Raw genomic sequence first — 18,232 nt, 5'->3', positions numbered from 1 at the left:
GTGGGCGGGGCTTCTTCTGGGAACACCGGGTGGGCGGGGCTTATTCTGAGAGCACCAGGTGGGCGGGGCTTATTCTGAGAGCACCAGGTGGGCGGGGCTTATTCTGAGAGCACTGTGTGGGGGAATGCGTTCATGTTTTATTTATCGTTGGTTTCTTTCATGATCATATTTGAGTTGTTGTTGTTCTCGTGCTCTGTTTTTTTTATTAATAATAATAATATTCATGACCCTCAGGCGTGTAAGAGTTGTTTTCATTAATAATAATAATATTCTTGCCCCTCAGGCGTGTAAGAGTTGTTTTCATTAATAATAATAATATTCTTGACCCTCAGGCGTGCTACGGCATCGTGAAGGTGCCGGTGGGGAACTGGCTGTGCAGGACCTGCGTCCTGGGCATCGACCCTCAGTGTCTGCTTTGCCCACAGAAGGGAGGAGCCATGAAGGCAACGCGGGCCGGAACCAAGTGGGCTCACGTGAGCTGTGCTCTGTGGATCCCAGAGGTACACACACACACACACACACACACACACACACACACACACACACACACACACACACACACACACACAGAGACATAACCTCACCCTGCCGTCCCTCCAGGTGAGCATCGCGTGCCCTGAGAGGATGGAGCCCATCACCAAAGTGTCCCACATCCCTCCAAGCCGCTGGTCGCTCATCTGCAGTTTGTGTAAATGGAAGACGGGCGCTTGTATCCAGGTGAGAGGCGTTTGTGGTCATTATGAAGAGTGGGAATTCATCATCATGTAACTGAAGTGAACCTCCGCTGGTTCTTCTTTAGCGGTGCTGCTAACGTTACTAGCTCTCCTCCTGTTGGTTCTCTGTTAGCAGTGCTGCTAACGTTACTAGCTCTCCTCCTGTTGGTTCTCTGTTAGCAGTGCTGCTAACGTTACTAGCTCTCCTCCTGTTGGTTCTACGTTAGCGGTGCTGCTAACGTTACTAGCTCTCCTCCTGTTGGTTCTCTGTTAGCGGTGCTGCTAACGTTACTAGCTCTCCTCCTGTTGGTTCTACGTTAGCGGTGCTGCTAACGTTGCTAGCTCTCCTGTTGGTTCTCCGTTTGCGGTGCTGCTAACATTACTAGCTCTCCTGTTGGTTCTTCTTTAGCGGTGCTGCTAACGTTACTAGCTCTAATCCTGTTGGTTCTCCATTAGCGGTGCTGCTAACGTTACTAGCTCTAATCCTGTTGGTTCTCCATTAGCGGTGCTGCTAACGTTACTAGCTCTCCTTCTATTGGTTCTCCATTAGCGGTGCTGCTAACGTTACTAGCTCTCCTCCTGTTGGTTCTCCATTAGCGGCGCTGCTAACGTTACTAGCTCTCCTTCTGTTGGTTCTCCATTAGCGGTGCTGCTAACGAGCCTAGCTCTCTGCTGGTCTCAACATTGATTGGTTGTCCACCATGCCCCTCCCCCTCAGTGCTCGGTGAAGAACTGCACGACTCCCTTCCACGTGACGTGCGCCTTCGAGCACAGCCTGGAGATGAAGACCATCCTGGACGAAGGCGACGAGGTGAAGTTCAAGTCGTACTGCCTGAAGCACAGCCAGCCGAAGGCCGTGGAGGCCGGCCTCAGCCCGGCTCGCGCCAAACCCGCCGCCGGCGACGCCCAGAAGGGCGGCCAGCGGGCCCAGAGGCTGCAGGAGCTGGAGGAGGAGTTCTACACGCTGGTCCAGCAGGACGACCTGTCCCGGGCCCTCGGGCTGCCGGCCCGCCTGCTGGACTTCATCTGCCAGTACTGGAAGCTGAAGAGGAGAGCCAACTTCAACCGAGTCCTGCTGCCGCCCAAAGAGGACGAGGAGAACCTGGTGCTGCAGCCGCAGGAGGACAGCATCCACACCCGCATGAGGATGTTCATGCACCTGAGGCAGGACCTGGAGCGGGTGGGTGTCACATGACACATGTCACATGACCGCATGCTGTGTACTGTCACTCGAGTACATTCATTCATTAGTACTCTATGAGGAGCCGTTTATGAGCTGGAATTCACATTATTTTAGTGAGCTAAGTGTCCACATTAATATGAGTAAAGCACATTATCACATATTCATAACACACAAGTCTCAGTCATCTCTCACAGTACACTGAAAAACTAATATTGTTTATTATCATGAAGAAAGCTGTGTGGTTTGAGTTGGTGGAGGTGAACTAATCAACTGTGATTGAAAAGTGGTAAAGTGAATGTGTCTTGTGGAGCATCGTGCCCTCGACCTCGTCTTGAAGGCTGTTTGTCCGCCTGCAGGTGAGGAACCTGTGCTACATGGTGAGCCGGCGGGAGAAGCTGAAGGTTCTGCAGAGCAAAGCTCAGGAGCAGATGTTCAACCTGCACGTAAAGCTGCTGAACCAGGAGCTGTCAGCCGGTGAGCCGCCTGTCTGTCTGTCTGCCTGTCTGTCTGCCTGTCTGTCTGTCTGTCTGTCTGTCTGTCTGTCTGTCTGCCGTCTGTCTGCCTGTCTGTCTGCCGTCTGTCTGCCTTTCTGTCTGCCTGTCTGCCGTCTGTCTGTCTGTCTGTCTGTCTGTCTGTCTGTCTGTCTGTCTGTCTGTCTGTCTGCCGTCTGTCTGCCTGTCTGTCTGCCGTCTGTCTGCCTTTCTGTCTGCCTGTCTGCCGTCTGTCTGTCTGTCTGTCTGCCGTCTGTCTGTCTGTCTGCCGTCTGTCTGCCGTCTGTCTGTCTGTCTGCCTGTCTGTCTGCCGTCTGTCTGTCTGTCTGTCTGTCTGCCTGTCTGCCTGTCTGTCTGTCTGTCTGTCTGTCTGTCTGCCTGTCTGTCTGCCGTCTGTCTGTCTGTCTGTCTGTCTGTCTGTCTGTCTGTCTGTCTGTCTGTCTGTCTGTCTGTCTGTCTTCTGTCTGCCTGTCTACCTGCCTGTCTTCTGTCTGTCTGTCTTCTGTCTGTCTGTCTGTCTGTCTGCCGCCGTCCTGTGTGAGTCTTAGCCTGAACATGTTCCGTGTCTCTCTGCAGGTCTTCCCTCGTCCTCTCCGGCGGAGAGCCTGCTGTTCCGTCCTCCTCCCCGGATCACCCTGAAGCTCAAAATGCCCAAACCCTCCGTCCCGGGAAACGGCTCCAAGTCCGGCAACGGGCCGCTGTGCCCGGACAACAGCGCCAACGTGGCGGAGGGCGAGGGCCTGGGCCAGGGCAAGCCGCAGCTGCACGGCCGCGGGCGCCGCGAGGAGCGCGCCAACGGCCGCCTGCCGGCCTCCAGCCACTCGCGCAGCCCGGCCGCGCCGCAGCCCGGCGGCGGGAAGCCGTCCGGCAAGCCGCTGGCGCTGCACGCCGCGCTGCTGCACGGGGGCCACTCCTCCAACGGCAAGCCGGACCAGGACCGCAAGGCCAACGGCCTCTCGGAGAAGGCGGCGGCGGTGGCGGCGGTGGCGGCGGTGGCGGCGGCGGCGGCGCAGAAGGACAGTTCCTGTCAGACGCCCGGCGAGCGGGACGCCTCCGGCCCGGCTCTGGACAAGAGCGGCCTGCGCAAGTCCGCCATGGAGCACTTCGGCAGGTCCTTCAAGGAGGCCACCATCAACCTGGTCCGCACCACGGAGGACCTGCGGGCCTCCGACAAACTGTCCCGGAAGGGCTCGGCCAAGGAGAGACTGTGGGCCAAGCCCGAGCACCGGGCGAGGAGCGGCCGCCCGCAGCAGGACAGCGACGGCTACTGTCCCGACCTGGAGCTCAGCGACTCGGAGCCCGAGGCCAAAGGCCGGCGGCGGAGGCCGGGCGGCCCGCCTCAGCCGGACGGCGGCAGGGGGGAGGGGGTCGGCCGCGGGAAGCAGTCGCTGGGCTCCAGACACGCCGTGCAGAGGTGACGGCCGCTCGCCGCTCCGTCCTCCCAAGTGCCAAGACGCGTCAGGGGACCATGACCCAGGCCAGGACCATGACCCAGGGCCAGGACCATGACCCAGGCCATGACCATGACCCAGGGCCAGGACCATGACCCAGGACCATGACCCAGGACCCAGGACCATGACCCAGGGCCAGGACCATGACCCAGGCCAGGACCAGGACCCAGGCCAGGACCCAGGACCAGGACCCAGGCCAGGACCATGACCCAGGCCAGGACCCAGGACCATGACCCAGGCCAGGACCATGACCCAGGCCAGGACCAGGACCCAGGCCAGGACCATGACCCAGGCCAGGACCCAGAGGGCGTGACGGGTTTGTGGGACTCGTAGAGACGAACAGTCTTCTGAGATTATCATCGTTTGCCTTTCATTGTGACTAGAACTACATTTTGTACTCTGCACAACTTTGTATCAAACACGCCCCCTCTAGCCCTGCCCCTCTAGCCCCGCCCCTCTAGCCCCGCCCCTCTAGCCCCGCCCCTCCCCGCTGTACATAAGATGTTCACATTGGGATGTAGATAATAAGCTGACTCACACGCGCTCCACTTTATTGAGACTTCAAACGTTTAAATCAAACTCGTTTACGTGCATCAGATATTCTGTTTTATTGCTTGAAGACGATTTTCTTTAATAATCTGTTTACGTGGTTAATGAAGATTAAAGTTCCCGTTTACAGAACGACCTCCACGCCTCTTCCTCCTCCTCCTCCTCCTCTTCCTCCTCCTCTTCCTCCTCCTCCTCCTCCGTAGAGAAGAACTCCAGACATGTTTACAATCAGAATATTGTCATATTCAGAGTAATAAGTAAAGAGTATCTGGTGCATGTAAACCCACTTCTTGCACATTTGTTTTTCTCCGCTGATGAACCGACCCGGTGACCTTTGACCTTTTTCTTTTCTTTTGTCCTTCCTGCGTTAGTCGAGTCGTATTTTAGTTTGATCAGAAACCAAACAGTTTAACACTATTAGTCTGCTTTTAGTTGTGTTTCTTCCCGTGGTGAACTCCCAGCTCTCGTCTCAGTGGGAAGCGAGCGCGTGAAGCGGGGGAAGGGTTCGCATCCCGGGACACACGATCAGCCTTCATCGCCTCGTCTCCTGTTTGTTTTGATAATAAATAACTGGTTCTCTACTTCTGTGATTCTTTGTGTCGACTCATTTTTACCACAAAAAACACTTTATTCTTCTTTTTGTTTTATTTCTTTCATCAGGTGTTTGAATAAAAAACATCTGACACAGATTTACCTCTCAGAGCTCAGAGCTGCTCATCACCTGTAGGGAGGTTGTTGTGGGACTTCAGTGTTTCTCTGGATGACCACTAGGTGGCAGCACCGATTGCCTCAAACAGCTGTTCATTAAATGTGATTAAGAGTTTTTAGTGGAGGAGTTTTGGTCTTTCTTTAAAGTCGACATGTTCACGTTTCATAGCAGGAAAAACATCTTATTAATAACAATAGAATTTGGTTTCTTTACAAAATAAAATGGAAATATGTATATAGAAAAAACAATAGATATGGAAAAATCTAAATAAAATATGTGTATATAATAACACCAGTGTGAATAATAAAGCTGAAAATGAGATCTTAAGAGTAAGTGTATAAAACAAGAATAATGTGTATATAAAATAATATTAGTTTTAATGTACAGGAGTTACAACGGCCCAGTCTGTGTACACACACACACACACACACACACACACACACACACACACACACACACACACACACAGAATCATGTGTCACATGATCAAACAGACCTGAAGTTGTTCTCAAAAATTAAATGATATATATTTTAGATATATCATTAATTTATTGATGTCATATATATGTAAATATATATATATATATATATATATATATATATATATATACACTCTGTATATAAATAAATATATTGTGTTAATTAAATAAAAATAACATTGTGTATGTATAACATTTTAAAATAAAGCCATGACGGAGGGTTTATATTGTAAATAATAAATGTATTTAGTAAATGAAAACCCTTTTGTAACAAATTTCTGATGCCAGCCCAACCTGCAGGACCCGAAACACACAGCCTGTCTATCATCACACAGCCTGTCTATCATCACACAGCCTGTCTATCATCACACAGCCTGTCTATCATCATACAGCCTGTCTATCATCACACAGCCTGTCTATCTGCACACACCCTGTCTATCATCATACAGCCTGTCTATCATCATACAGCCTGTCTATCATCATACAGCCTGTCTATCATCAAACAGCCTGTCTATCATCACACAGTCTGTCTATCTGCACACAGCCTGTCTATCATCACACAGCCTGTCTATCTGCACACAGCCTGTCTATCATCATACAGCCTGTCTATCATCACACAGCCTGTCTATCATAACACAGCCTGTCTATCATCACACAGCCTGTCTATCATAACACAGCCTGTCTATCATCACACAGCCTGTCTATCATCATACAGCCTGTCTATCTGCACACAGCCTGTCTATCATCACACAGCCTGTCTATCATCACACAGCCTGTCTATCATCACACAGCCTGTCTATCATCACACAGCCTGTCTATCATCACACAGCCTGTCTATCTGCACGTTCTTGATAAAATGCATGATAGAAAGACGTTTCCTGATGACTCCTGAGCCTCAAGCTGAACTTTCCCGTTTCCGTTGAGTCTGCTGATGCCGATGCACTTTAATCTGCTTCAGTGTTCCTGCCGCTTCAGGGTTTATCGACCGCTGAGGACAGACAATCACAAGCGAGCAGACAACTTAATCAATGAGGAGCCAAAGGTTGCGTTCTCTAACCATCGCTTAGTGCAGAGGAAGACAACGACGTCTTTGACTCCGCATGTTGAACAGATATGTGAATATAGTATAGAAATGGATTTTTTAAATATTTTTTTTGCAACAAATAGGAATTCTCCATAGATGAAAACTTAAAACGTTCTAATGGTTTTTCTAAAATGTGTTTTTTGCTGTAATACCGCGAGTGGCCACTAGGAGGAAATGGCGTTTCTAGTTCTTATCACACGTCCACCATGGAAACGTTGCATGATTTTAAATAATGACAAAAACAGGAGAAACATGTCATCTCGGCTCAGTAATATCTAATATTGATTGTTATTATTATTAGTGTTTTTTCAAAGACAACTGGACCTTAGGATTAATGTTTGACTTATTTTAAAACATATTGATGCGCTACTCAATCAAAGTCCCAGAAATAATGAAATCCAAATCCTCAATAAATTACGATTATCAGATCCTATCACAGTCCTTTTTTTAAATGAATTGCTATGCTATGATTTTCCTTTTCTTTATTAACTTCACTCAAATAATTGTTTTCTATTCTGCTTATTTATTGTTTAATGTTCAATTACAAAGTTATCTTGCTGAGAAGATACCACACATATGATATATAAATACATAGTATATATATATATATATATATATATATATATATATATATATATATATATATATATAAAATTAAGGTGCCATTTTTAAAAACCTTTCTTATTTTTTTAAATGAGGCGCTGGGGGCCTGGTGGGGAAACAGCAGACACTCCGTGGAGCAAGCCTCCAACCTCGCCGTTGTCCAAATCAACAACCAGTCACATTTAGTTATAACAAAACAATCCAACAAAACCGCGGCACTGAAACCTGCACACACACAAGACATCCAGCTGCTGCACCGTGGAGAGGAGAGAGCAGCAGCAACAACATGTGGCTTGTTTATGATTAAATACGACTGTAGATGTAAAAACAGTAATGCCGTGTTCACACCGGACGCGATGCGAATTTGCGGCGCCGCGTCCACCGCGGAAGTTTACTCGCGCGAGTAGAAAGAGGGCGTTCACACCAAACGCGAATTCGCGGCGCGACCAAAGGGGCGTGGCTTAGCTCTGTTGCTTGCCTCTGTGAGAGACAAGCGACGAAGCTTTCATTTCCGCTATCGACCATGGAATAAATAACCACTAGTTCTGCTTTATACTTGTTGTGGAAGTCCCAAACATGTGGGAACATGAAACGCCCTCGTGTTCGGGTTCATGACATCATCCGTAGCCGCACACAGCTCGGTGAATTTCACCGACTCCTCCAGGAACTGCATCTCGCGTATCTCCGTAAAACGATACCGATTATGCCATCCACCATGGAAATAACCACCAGTTCTGCTTCATACTTGTTGTGTAAACTCCACATATGTGGGAACATCAAACTCCATGGTGTCTGGGTTCATAATATTATCCGTAGTCCCACAACAGCGTCTCAATGAAGCCGCTGTCAGCGCTGGTTCAGGCGGAGCAGCAGCAGTTTCATTCAGAAACGGGGAGACGGCGGTGGTGACGGGCGGAGCTTCTCAACGCTGATTCTCAACGCTGATTGGCTGCCGCAACTTTGCGTCATGCGATTTCTCCGCCAGAGTTGGGAGAATTCAACTCACGTGAATTCGCGCCGCGTCCTTCGCTTTGTTCGCCCCAGGTCAAACGTTCTGTTCGCGCCGCCTCCAACGCGTCTATCTCGCCGCGTCTGTGGATTGACTTTACATGTAAACTGGTGGCGCCGCAAATTCGCGTCGCGTCCGGTGTGAACACGGCATAACACAACCAGCAGTTCACTCACCAGATTACATTTAGCTGACGCTTTTATCCAAAGCGACTTACATGTTTTGCTCTATACACCGTAGTCACAGCAACTGGGAGCAACTAGGGGTTCAGTGTCTGAAGGACACAACGACATGGACTAGCAGAACTGGGGTTTGAACCACAGACCCTCTGATTGAAAGACAGGCATGCTAACCACTGAGCCACATAACCCTCTGTAACCCTCAGTGAGAAAGGCGTCATCAGTAAATCCACCAGCAAGTCCGTTTCTCAGGCTTCAGCCTGAGCTTCTTGCTTCTTCTTCTTCTTCTTCTTCTCTTTCTTTCGTCAACAGAAGTCACGCTGCCCCACTGACCAATCACAGCGCATGTTTATGGTCACGCTGCCCTGTGACAAATCACACGCCCAGAACACCAGCAGGACGTCCCCATGTAGTTTAACCCACTTCTACCGTAGAGGAACAGAGGTGTAATCTGATTGGATAAGAGTTCTGCTTAACCAGCTGCAAAGACAGGAGCTGTGCCATGAGGAAATAAGCTAATAGGGAAAAATAATTATAATACATGAAGTGTATTTGTGAAAAACAATTAAATTATAAAATAGCTATAACTTTTAATTATTAAAGAAAAATAAACAACTGTATACATATATGTATTTATATATATATATGTATATATATATATATATATACATATATATATATATATATATATATATGTATATATATACATATATATATATATATATATACATTTATATACACAAGAGCAACTTTGACTGAAATAACCACTCGTTACAACCGAGGTATGCAGCAAAGCATTTGTGAAGCCACAACACGCACAACCTTGAGGCGGATGGGCTACAACAGCAGAAGACCCCACCGGGTACCACTCATCTCCACTACCAATAGGAACAAGAGGCTACAATGTGCAAGAGCTCACCGAAATTGGACAGTTGAAGACTGGAAAAATGTTGCCTGGTCTGATGAGTCTCGATTTCTGTTGAGACATTCAGATGGTAGAGTCAGAATTTGGCGTAAACAGAATGAGAACATGGATCCATCATGCCTTGTTACCACTGTGCAGGCTGGTGCTGTAATGGTGTGGGGATGTTTTCTTGGCACACTTTAGGCCCCTTAGTGCCAATTGGGCATCGTTTAAATGCCACGGCCTACCTGAGCATTGTTCTGACCATGTCCATCCCTTTATGGCCACCATGTACCCATCCTCTGATGGCTACTTCCAGCAGGATAATGCACCATGTCACAAAGCTCCAATCATTTCTAATTGGTTTCTTGAACATGACAATGAGTTCACTGTACTAAAATGGCCCCACAGTCACCAGATCTCAACCCAATAGAGCATCTTTGGGATGTGGTGGAACGGGAGCTTCGTGCCCTGGATGTGCATCCCACAAATCTCCATCAACTGCAAGATGCTATCCTATCAATATGGGCCAACATTTCTAAAGAATGCTTTCAGCACCTTGTTGAGTCAATGCCACGTAGAATTAAGGCAGTTCTGAAGGCGAAAGGGGGTCAAACACAGTATTAGTATGGTGTTCCTAATAATCCTTTAGGTGAGTGTGTGTATATATATATATATATATATATACATATATATATATATATATATATATATATATATATATATATATATATATGTGTGTATTGATATATATCAGAGGTGTATTGATATATATCAGAGGGCTCTTTAAGAGGAGAGACTCTGCATCTGCTGATCTGTCAGCAGGCGTGGTGCCTCCTTCCTCTTCCTCCCCCCCTCCCTTCCTCCTCTCGTCCTCCTCCCCTCCTCACTTCCTCCTCCCCTCCTCACTTCCTCCTCCCCTCCTCTTCCTCCCTCCCTCTCGTGCGCTCTGCTGCGCCTCGGGACCCCGGTAAACTCCACCCGGTGCCCGGAGCCGCTCGGAGCCGCTCGGAGGAGCTCGGAGGAGCTCGGAGCCGCTCGGCTCTCACGTCGCTGCACCTGCAGCAGCAGCAGCTGGTCGCACGCGCGGATAATCGATCGTTTTCACGGATGATCGATAAGCTTCCGGGTCCGTGCTCGTCGTTCCGCGCTCGTCGTCCCGGACTCTGCAGAGTGAAAGGTACCGGACTGGCGGTCTGCTGGTGGGGGGACCACGCGCTGTCTTACCACGTGACGTCATACATGTTGTCTTACCACGTCATGCATGTTCTTCTGCAGCCATGACGTCTTCTCACGCTTTCGGGACGGACGTCTTGTGGCGCGCGCCTCCCGCTGGTGGCTGCGTGCTGGTTTGACTGGTTCCACTGGTTCCACTGGTCCGGTGGGAGGAAGCAGCAGCTGCAGCACTTTGACCCAGTAAGTGTGAGAGAAACAGAAGTTTACTTTATTAATATCATCATCAAGGACATGATGACAATAACTAGAACAATAACGAGAATACAATAATAATAATACATTAATACTAGTAAATATAATTATACAAATTATACAGTAATACGTTAATAATATTGAGAATAAAATAACAATTATAATATCAATGATAATAATAGCAATGATGATATTCAAAATAATGTTGAATAATAATAATACATTTTATTTGTATAGCGCTTTACACGGTAAAGCAAACAATAGAAGGATCATTCCTGAACAATGGCTATTGTGTAATATATCCTGTGTAATAGGATCCATCAGCTAAATGTGACCTTATAATGAAAACCCTCCTGTAGTCGACTGAGAGACAGGAAGAGTTATGTGGGCGTGACCATGAAGCTGTAGGAGAACATTCTGATTTACCAGCCTTGTGGGGACCTGAGGTGTCCTACGGCGTTTTATGGGGTCCTAAATGGTCCTACGCCGATTTAAGGGGTCATAAAGGTCCTAAGGGGTCCTAAAAGGTCCTAAAAGGTCATAAAGGTCATAAAGGTCCTAACGGGTCCTAAGGCACCTTAAGGAATCCTAAGGGATCCCTGGACAAAGGCTCCCAGTCTTAGAGACCGGGTAACAGAGCTTCCAGCTTCAGAGACTTCTGCTGTCGGAAAACTGGATCAGAAATTATAATATAGTGAATACAAATCACAATTATAGTAACAATGATGATAGTACAAATTAAATAATAATTATAAAAAGTATAATAATAAATAATTAGTAACAATGATAACATTGATAACGTATATTTTCACATACAAGGAATTTGTCCTGGCGGGAGGTGCATAACACTTAACAATAAACATTTAACTTTTAACATTTAACACTTAACAATAAACATTTAACAATAAAAATGTAACACTTAACAATAAACATTTAACACTTAACAATAAACATTTAACATTTAACACTTAATAATAAACATTTAACAATAAACATTTAACAATAAACATTTAACACTTAACAATACACATTTAACTTTTAACATTTAACACTTAACAATAAACATTTAACACTTAACAATAAACATTTAACATTTAACACTTAATAATAAACATTTAACAATAAACATTTAACAATAAACATTTAACAAACATTTAACAATAAACATTTAACACTTAACAATAAACATTTAACACTTAACAATAAACATTTAACACTTAACAATAAACATTTAACAATAAACATTTAACAAACATTTAATAATAAACATTTAACAATAAACATTTAACATTTGACAATAAACATTTAACATTTAACAATAAACATTTAACATTTAACAATAAACAGAGTGCAATAAATGGGAGCATGAATATGTACTATTAATATGAATAATAATAGTGATAGGATAATTATGATATTATAAAATTATGAGAATTGTAATTTTGTATCGATTTTTTTAAAGATATTAATATCAATTTGAATGTGTGTCCCCTGAGGCTGGAGCTCAGAATGTCCTCGTTGTCCGTAGTGAGTCTGGGGGAGCTGCCCATGGAGAGCTGGATGTCTCACCTGCCGTGCGCCCTGTGGGACACCCCGCTGTACCACCTGGCCATCCCAGGTAGGAGGATGAAGGTTATGAGTGATGAAGGTTGTGAGTGATAACCTCTGATTCACTGTTCCATAAATAAGTGTGATCAACAATATGCTAAAGCTATTTTAAACCACTGATTTAATGATAATATAATAAATCACTGATTTAATGATAATATAATAACATAATAAAGCTAACACACAGCGGTACGAGTGTCGGACTAGAAAATAAAAAATAAACAGAACGTTTCCCAGCATGCAGTGCAGCTTAAAAGTCATTGCTCCATGTCGTCTCCTGCTGAAGGTCGAAGAGGGAACTTCTTTATACTTATATGCTTATACACGGGGAGTCGATAACATATTTATCCTGACGGGCCCGAAATGTATTGACTCATTGTATTATTAACTCATTGTATTAATAACTCTTTGTATTAATAATTATTTGTATTAATAACTCTTTGTATTAATACCTCATTGTAAAGGTACCATGGCTGCTATTGAAGGCTCAAATCCAGATGAAGATTCTCTCTTCATTTGCTTCTCTTGTTTATTTGCATGTTTTCTTTACGTGTGCATGTAGTTGAGCCTTCAGAGCTCCTCCACTATTACACAACACGTTTACGGATGATGCTTTCATCATGTCTTCCCACCAGGCAGCCACAATGCAATAACCTACTGTCTGGACATGGACGACGGCTCCCCGGTGGACCTCACCCAGCCAGACATGCTGCAGAAGCTGGACAGATACATGAAGCCTCTCATCCGCCCCTTCGTGTACAAGTGGGCGATCACCCAGGTAAAGAACACACTCGGTATCACTCACTGTTAATGACCCGGACCTGGACCCAGACCCGGACCTGGACCCGGACCTGGACCTGTACCTGGACCTGGACCTGTACCTGGACCTGGACCCGGACCTGGACCTGGACCCGGACCCAGACCTGGACCTGGACCTGGACCCGGACCTGGACCTGGACCCGGACCCAGACCTGTACCTGGACCCAGACCTGGACCTGGACCTGTACCTGGACCTGGACCCAGACCTGGACCTGGACCTGGACCCAGACCTGTACCCAGACCTAGACCTGGACCTGGACCTGGACCCGGACCCGGATCTGTACCTGGACCCAGACCTGGACCTGTACCTGGACCCAGACCTGGATCTGTACCTGGACCCAGACCTGGACCCGGACCTGGACCTGGACCTGGACCCAGACCTGTACCTGGACCTGGACCTGGACCCGGACCTGGACCCGGACCTGGACCCAGACCTGGACCTGGTGTAACGAGTCCATCCCGTTTTTCCACAGGAGAACACTATCAAGCAGCAGCTGGACTCGGGGGTTCGATACTGTGACCTGAGGATCGCACACCGGCCCAACGACAGCTCCACCGACCTGTACTTCTACCACGGTGTCTACACCACGCTCACTGTGGAGGTGAGGCCTCGGTGACACACACACACACACACACATGGAGTCTCCCCCTGGTGGTCAGTAGAGAGAATGCAGCTTTAACACATGAAGCATACACTTCTATACAACCAGAGGAGTTGACCCTGGTGGTCAGGAGAGAGAATGCAGCTTTAACGCATGAAGCATATACTTCTATACAACCAGAGAAGTTGACCCTGGTGGTCAGGAGAGAAAATGCAGCTTTAACACATGAAGCATAGACTTCTATACAACCAGAGGAGTTGACCCTGGTGGTCAGGAGAGAGAATGCAGCTTTAACACATGAAGCATAGGCGTTTCAGGAGGAGCTTCAACATTAAACATCTTGTGCCTTGGTCAGGTCGTTACAGACTTCCATCACCTCACATCAGACTCTTGTGTGAGTCCGACCAGATCACTGAACCTGGTTCTGTTCCAAGCTTAACTCGTGTTGTGTTGTTTAAAATGAAGCAGACTAACTTGTGTTTCCTCCGGCAGACCGTTCTCGTGGAGATAAGAGAGTGGCTGGACGCTCGGCCCAAAGAGGTGGTCATCCTCTCCTTCAGCCACTTCCTGGGTCTGAGCCAGGAGCTCCACATGCGGCTGCTCACGACCATCCGCAACGTGTTCACCTCCAGACTCTGTCCCAAGACGGTACGTGAGGCCGTCAACGAGTCACATGACCAGTATGGACAGGGAGTCACATGACCAGTATGGACAGGGAGTCACATGACCAGTATGGGCAGGTAGTCACATGACCAGTATGGACAGGTAGTCACATGACCAGTAGAGAGACCAGAGAGGGAATTCAATGACGCTCCGTCATGAACAGACCGTCGAGGCTTTGAGAGAAATTCCAACTGGAAAGTTCTGGTTTTGGTCTTTTTGATGTATTTCTGTGAGCAGAGGTTTAGAATGACGCCGGCCTCCGTCCCGTTCCAGGAGGCGCTGACGCTCCGGAACCTGTGGTCTCTGGGCTACAGCGTGATCGTGTCCTACGAACACAACCTCTCCAGCTGCCACGCAGAGCTGTGGCCTCACATCCCGTACTGGTGGGCCAACAAGTGCAGAGCCGAGGAGCTCATCCAGGAGTTTGAGCACAGGAAGCAGCACGGCCGACCGGGTAACGTACCGGGGTTCAGGGGACTCTTTAGGGGCGGGGCTACACAGTGATTGACAGGTCGACACCAGAGACGTCACTCCTCAGTCCATATATGGTCACTTCCTGTTGGCGACGGCCAAAAGTCCAAACTCAAGGCTTCAAAACGTCTTACGCCCACTTCTTATAAACGGTCTGCGCTTTTATCGTATTCCAAATTTGTTATTGTCATTCAATTCATGGATTTTGTACATTATCTATCATTTTGATACGAGACCTTTTTAAACCTTTTGAAAACCCACCTATTTTTAGGCCTCTGCTCGAAAATGTCATACCCAAACTAAAAAGGGTGTAGCTCTGCAACCACTAGGGCTGTTTGAATAATGAAATGTTATAGTAAAAGAGTATAATGTGAGTTGTGTGTTACTGGTTATGAGTAAATGAAGAAGTGATTTATACAGTTTTTACAGCAATATCTGCTCCTCGGTTTTCAAGGGGTTAAATGTGTGTTTCAGGCGGTTTCTTCGTCACAGGAATCAACCTGACGGAGGACCTGAAGTACATCTGCACCCACCCGACCGAGTCCCTGAAGGACCTGGTGACGTCCACGTACCCGGCGCTGCTGAGCTGGGTCCGGGAGCAGACGCCCGGCTCCAGAGTCGGCTCGCTCAACATCATCGCCGGCGACTTCATCGCCGAGAGCCGGTTCGTCCCGACCGTCGTCACGCTGAACGAGAAGCTGCTGAAGTGGTCGTCCTGACTGTCGTCCTGACCTTCCTCCTGACCTTCATCGCTTCATCACAGCATGAGCTTGTTTTGTGACGGGGAAAAAAAGTACTTGAATTCTTTGTTTAAATATTATAAATGCACTTATCTGGAGCCAGTGAAATGTATATTTCAGTCGTTAAAAACAGACTTTCGGGGGGTATGTCGACCTGCACTGTTTACATTCAGTTCACTGTTTATGCAACGTACTGTATTGGTTCTCACGAGTCCGCAAAGGTGGCCGGTCCATTGTTTTCCGGTGACCAGCAATAATAACTCAACTAATCTCACCTGGACACTTTGGAAGAGGAAGCACAAGCGACGTTCCAGGAGCACATATGATTGTAATGTACAAACTTTTATAAGTGTGACATGTTACGTTCCACCTATACACACACACGTATCTATCCGTAGAGAATGTAGACAACACATCAAACTTATGCAAAAATGCACGTTTTATTTGCATGAACCCAACCCGACTGTTCTCCTCTAGCCCTGAGCCGACAGGTGAGACCTCGTGTCAGCAGAGCTGCACCGCTGTGCCTGAGAGGTGTGTCCAATAAACATGAGCGTTTCTAAGCAAAGCGTTCTCACTTTATTCACCAATCAATGAAGCGATGAAATGTCACAATTATTATTACAACGCTTTGATAAGCCCCGCCCACAGGACTATAATGAACCAGCTCAATGGGTCTGGGCATGAGATGTTTAAGCTGTTGGTCGAGGAAACTCTCTTGTCTGTCTCACAGCCGTCCCTCCTGTCTGTCTCACAGCCGTCCCTCCTGTCTGTCTCACTGCCGTCCCTCCTGTCTGTCTCACTGCCGTCCCTCCTGTCTGTCTCACTGCCGTCCCTCCTGTCTGTCTCACTGCCGTCCCTCCTGTCTGTCTCACTGCCGTCCCTCCTGTCTGTCTGTCTCGCAAATAAAACTGTATTCCCTTCAAAGGGACTACAGTTCTATTTTCTATTTGACCTGAACATTTTCATAGCTGAATGGTTTCTGTTGCTGAAAATATGAAGGAGTAGAGGTCCAAAATATGTGCAAAATAGTGGAAGAATAAGGTTTTGAAGAACAATAGTTGAAGCATTCCAACTCATAAGCCCACAGGAGAACATGAAGGGTGGCTTGCTGCTGCAAGTTTCTATTGAGACACGGAATAAGAAGGTATTCCTTTAAGAGTCGAGTTCGTCCTCTACAGAGCAGCTGGGTTAAAAACACCATTCTTTAGGCCTCTGCTAAAAAATTGCATTCCAATAATAAAAAGAGTATCTCTGCAACCACATGGTTAATTTGAATAATGTAGGTGTTAAAATAAAGTGAGATTTGTGATTTGAGATTGTGAGATTCGTCCAGCTGTGTAGATATTACTATATAAGTTACTTGTTAAGAGTAAATGAAGATGGCACACAGCAAAAACAAAAAACAAAAACAAAAAGGCCATTTCAGGATGATTATCTCTTTAGAGTGACGCAGCTGCAGGTCTAAACTCAAATTCAACCAGACCTCTATATTTTCCCATTCAGAAAAATTACCACACAAATCAAATGAATGTTGAATCCCAATGGAGCAGATTTAATTTGAGCAAAATGTTAAATGTTTGTAACAATACCAACTGTAAAAAACAGTTAAAACCAGTAATTTACACAATTCTTCATTGTGCCGTAACAGAGTTAATGATTCATATAGCAAGTAGTAGCATGATGGAGAAGTTACAACAAAAAACAACAATAATGTAAATAAAAGCAGTAATGGTATTTGGCAATACTAACAGCAATGCAACTATTTACAATGATAATAGCAGGACCAGGGTCCAGATTACACCAGGGTCCATGTAAACCTGTGGAGAGCAAAAGCACAAAGACTCCGGGGAAGAAGCAGAGTTATTAATGTGCATTCATGGAGGAGGGTGGGTCGACTGCTCCTGAAGGTCTTGTGGGTGAAGGTCTTTGTCTGGGTCTTGTAGGTGAAGGTCTTTGTCTGGGTCTTGTGGGTGAAGGTCTTTGTCTGGGTCTTGTAGGTGAAGGTCTTTGATGGAGCAGGGCACCGACTATGTATATTACATACCATAGTGTTTTATATTAAACTGGGCCCGGTAACATGTATAAACATACCTTGTTATTGTGCATTCAATACTAAGCTGTCAAGATAACTCACAGGTTCACATACTCATGTTTTCATGTTAAACATGTGTACGGTCCAGGGAGCAGGGTGTCGGTGCGACTGCCTGTTACTGCCCCACTGTGTTATGTGGATTTATATATTTGGTAATTATTTTACTTGTTGTTTTGGAGCGTGTGTGTGTATATATATATATAAATATATATATATACGCGTTATAAATGCCCTCTTGACTGAATGCAGCTCAGTCAGGTTTCCTCTAAAGGCCCGTGGCTGTTGGTGAGATGCTCAATAGGTTTAAATATCTATGAATAAGCTCTACGGGTCTGTTAGTGGACTAGGAACTAGAATAACCGTTCAGAACTGTATTGATGTTTTGCACACAGTGATACTTAACTTTTTACAACCATGAGTACACTTCACTACTTTCATGATAAACTTTCAGA

At 46.5% G+C, this 18,232-nt stretch overlaps 2 protein-coding genes across 2 annotated transcripts in view; both read left to right on the top strand.

The window, feature by feature from the left end:
• jade3 (jade family PHD finger 3) overlaps positions 1-3,805 on the top strand; it is a gene marked incomplete at both ends in the record, with an annotated part of 5,914 nt that extends 2,109 nt beyond the window's left edge. The window contains 5 exons of the mRNA XM_079221202.1: positions 333-500; positions 601-717; positions 1,432-1,893; positions 2,253-2,370; positions 2,964-3,805. Of these exons, the coding sequence (XP_079077328.1) occupies positions 333-500; positions 601-717; positions 1,432-1,893; positions 2,253-2,370; positions 2,964-3,805 (1,707 nt within the window). The remainder of the gene's footprint in view (positions 1-332; positions 501-600; positions 718-1,431; positions 1,894-2,252; positions 2,371-2,963) is intronic.
• Positions 3,806-10,677: 6,872 nt separating this feature from the next.
• plcxd1.1 (phosphatidylinositol-specific phospholipase C, X domain containing 1, tandem duplicate 1) lies at positions 10,678-16,188 on the top strand. The gene is made up of 7 exons (XM_079221221.1): positions 10,678-10,770; positions 12,279-12,400; positions 13,026-13,168; positions 13,683-13,811; positions 14,304-14,459; positions 14,748-14,928; positions 15,420-16,188. Exons 2-7 carry the CDS (start codon positions 12,292-12,294, stop codon positions 15,662-15,664), a joined length of 963 nt encoding a protein of 320 aa, XP_079077347.1. The 5' UTR covers positions 10,678-10,770; positions 12,279-12,291; the 3' UTR covers positions 15,665-16,188.
• The last annotated feature ends 2,044 nt before the right edge of the window (positions 16,189-18,232 follow it).

Source organism: Taurulus bubalis (genome assembly GCF_910589615.1).
Source record: "Taurulus bubalis genome assembly, chromosome: 7".
NCBI classification, from domain to species: Eukaryota; Metazoa; Chordata; class Actinopteri; order Perciformes; family Cottidae; genus Taurulus; species Taurulus bubalis.
The sequence above is the reverse complement of the archived record's forward strand: the minus strand, read 5'-3'. Positions and strand labels throughout refer to the sequence as shown.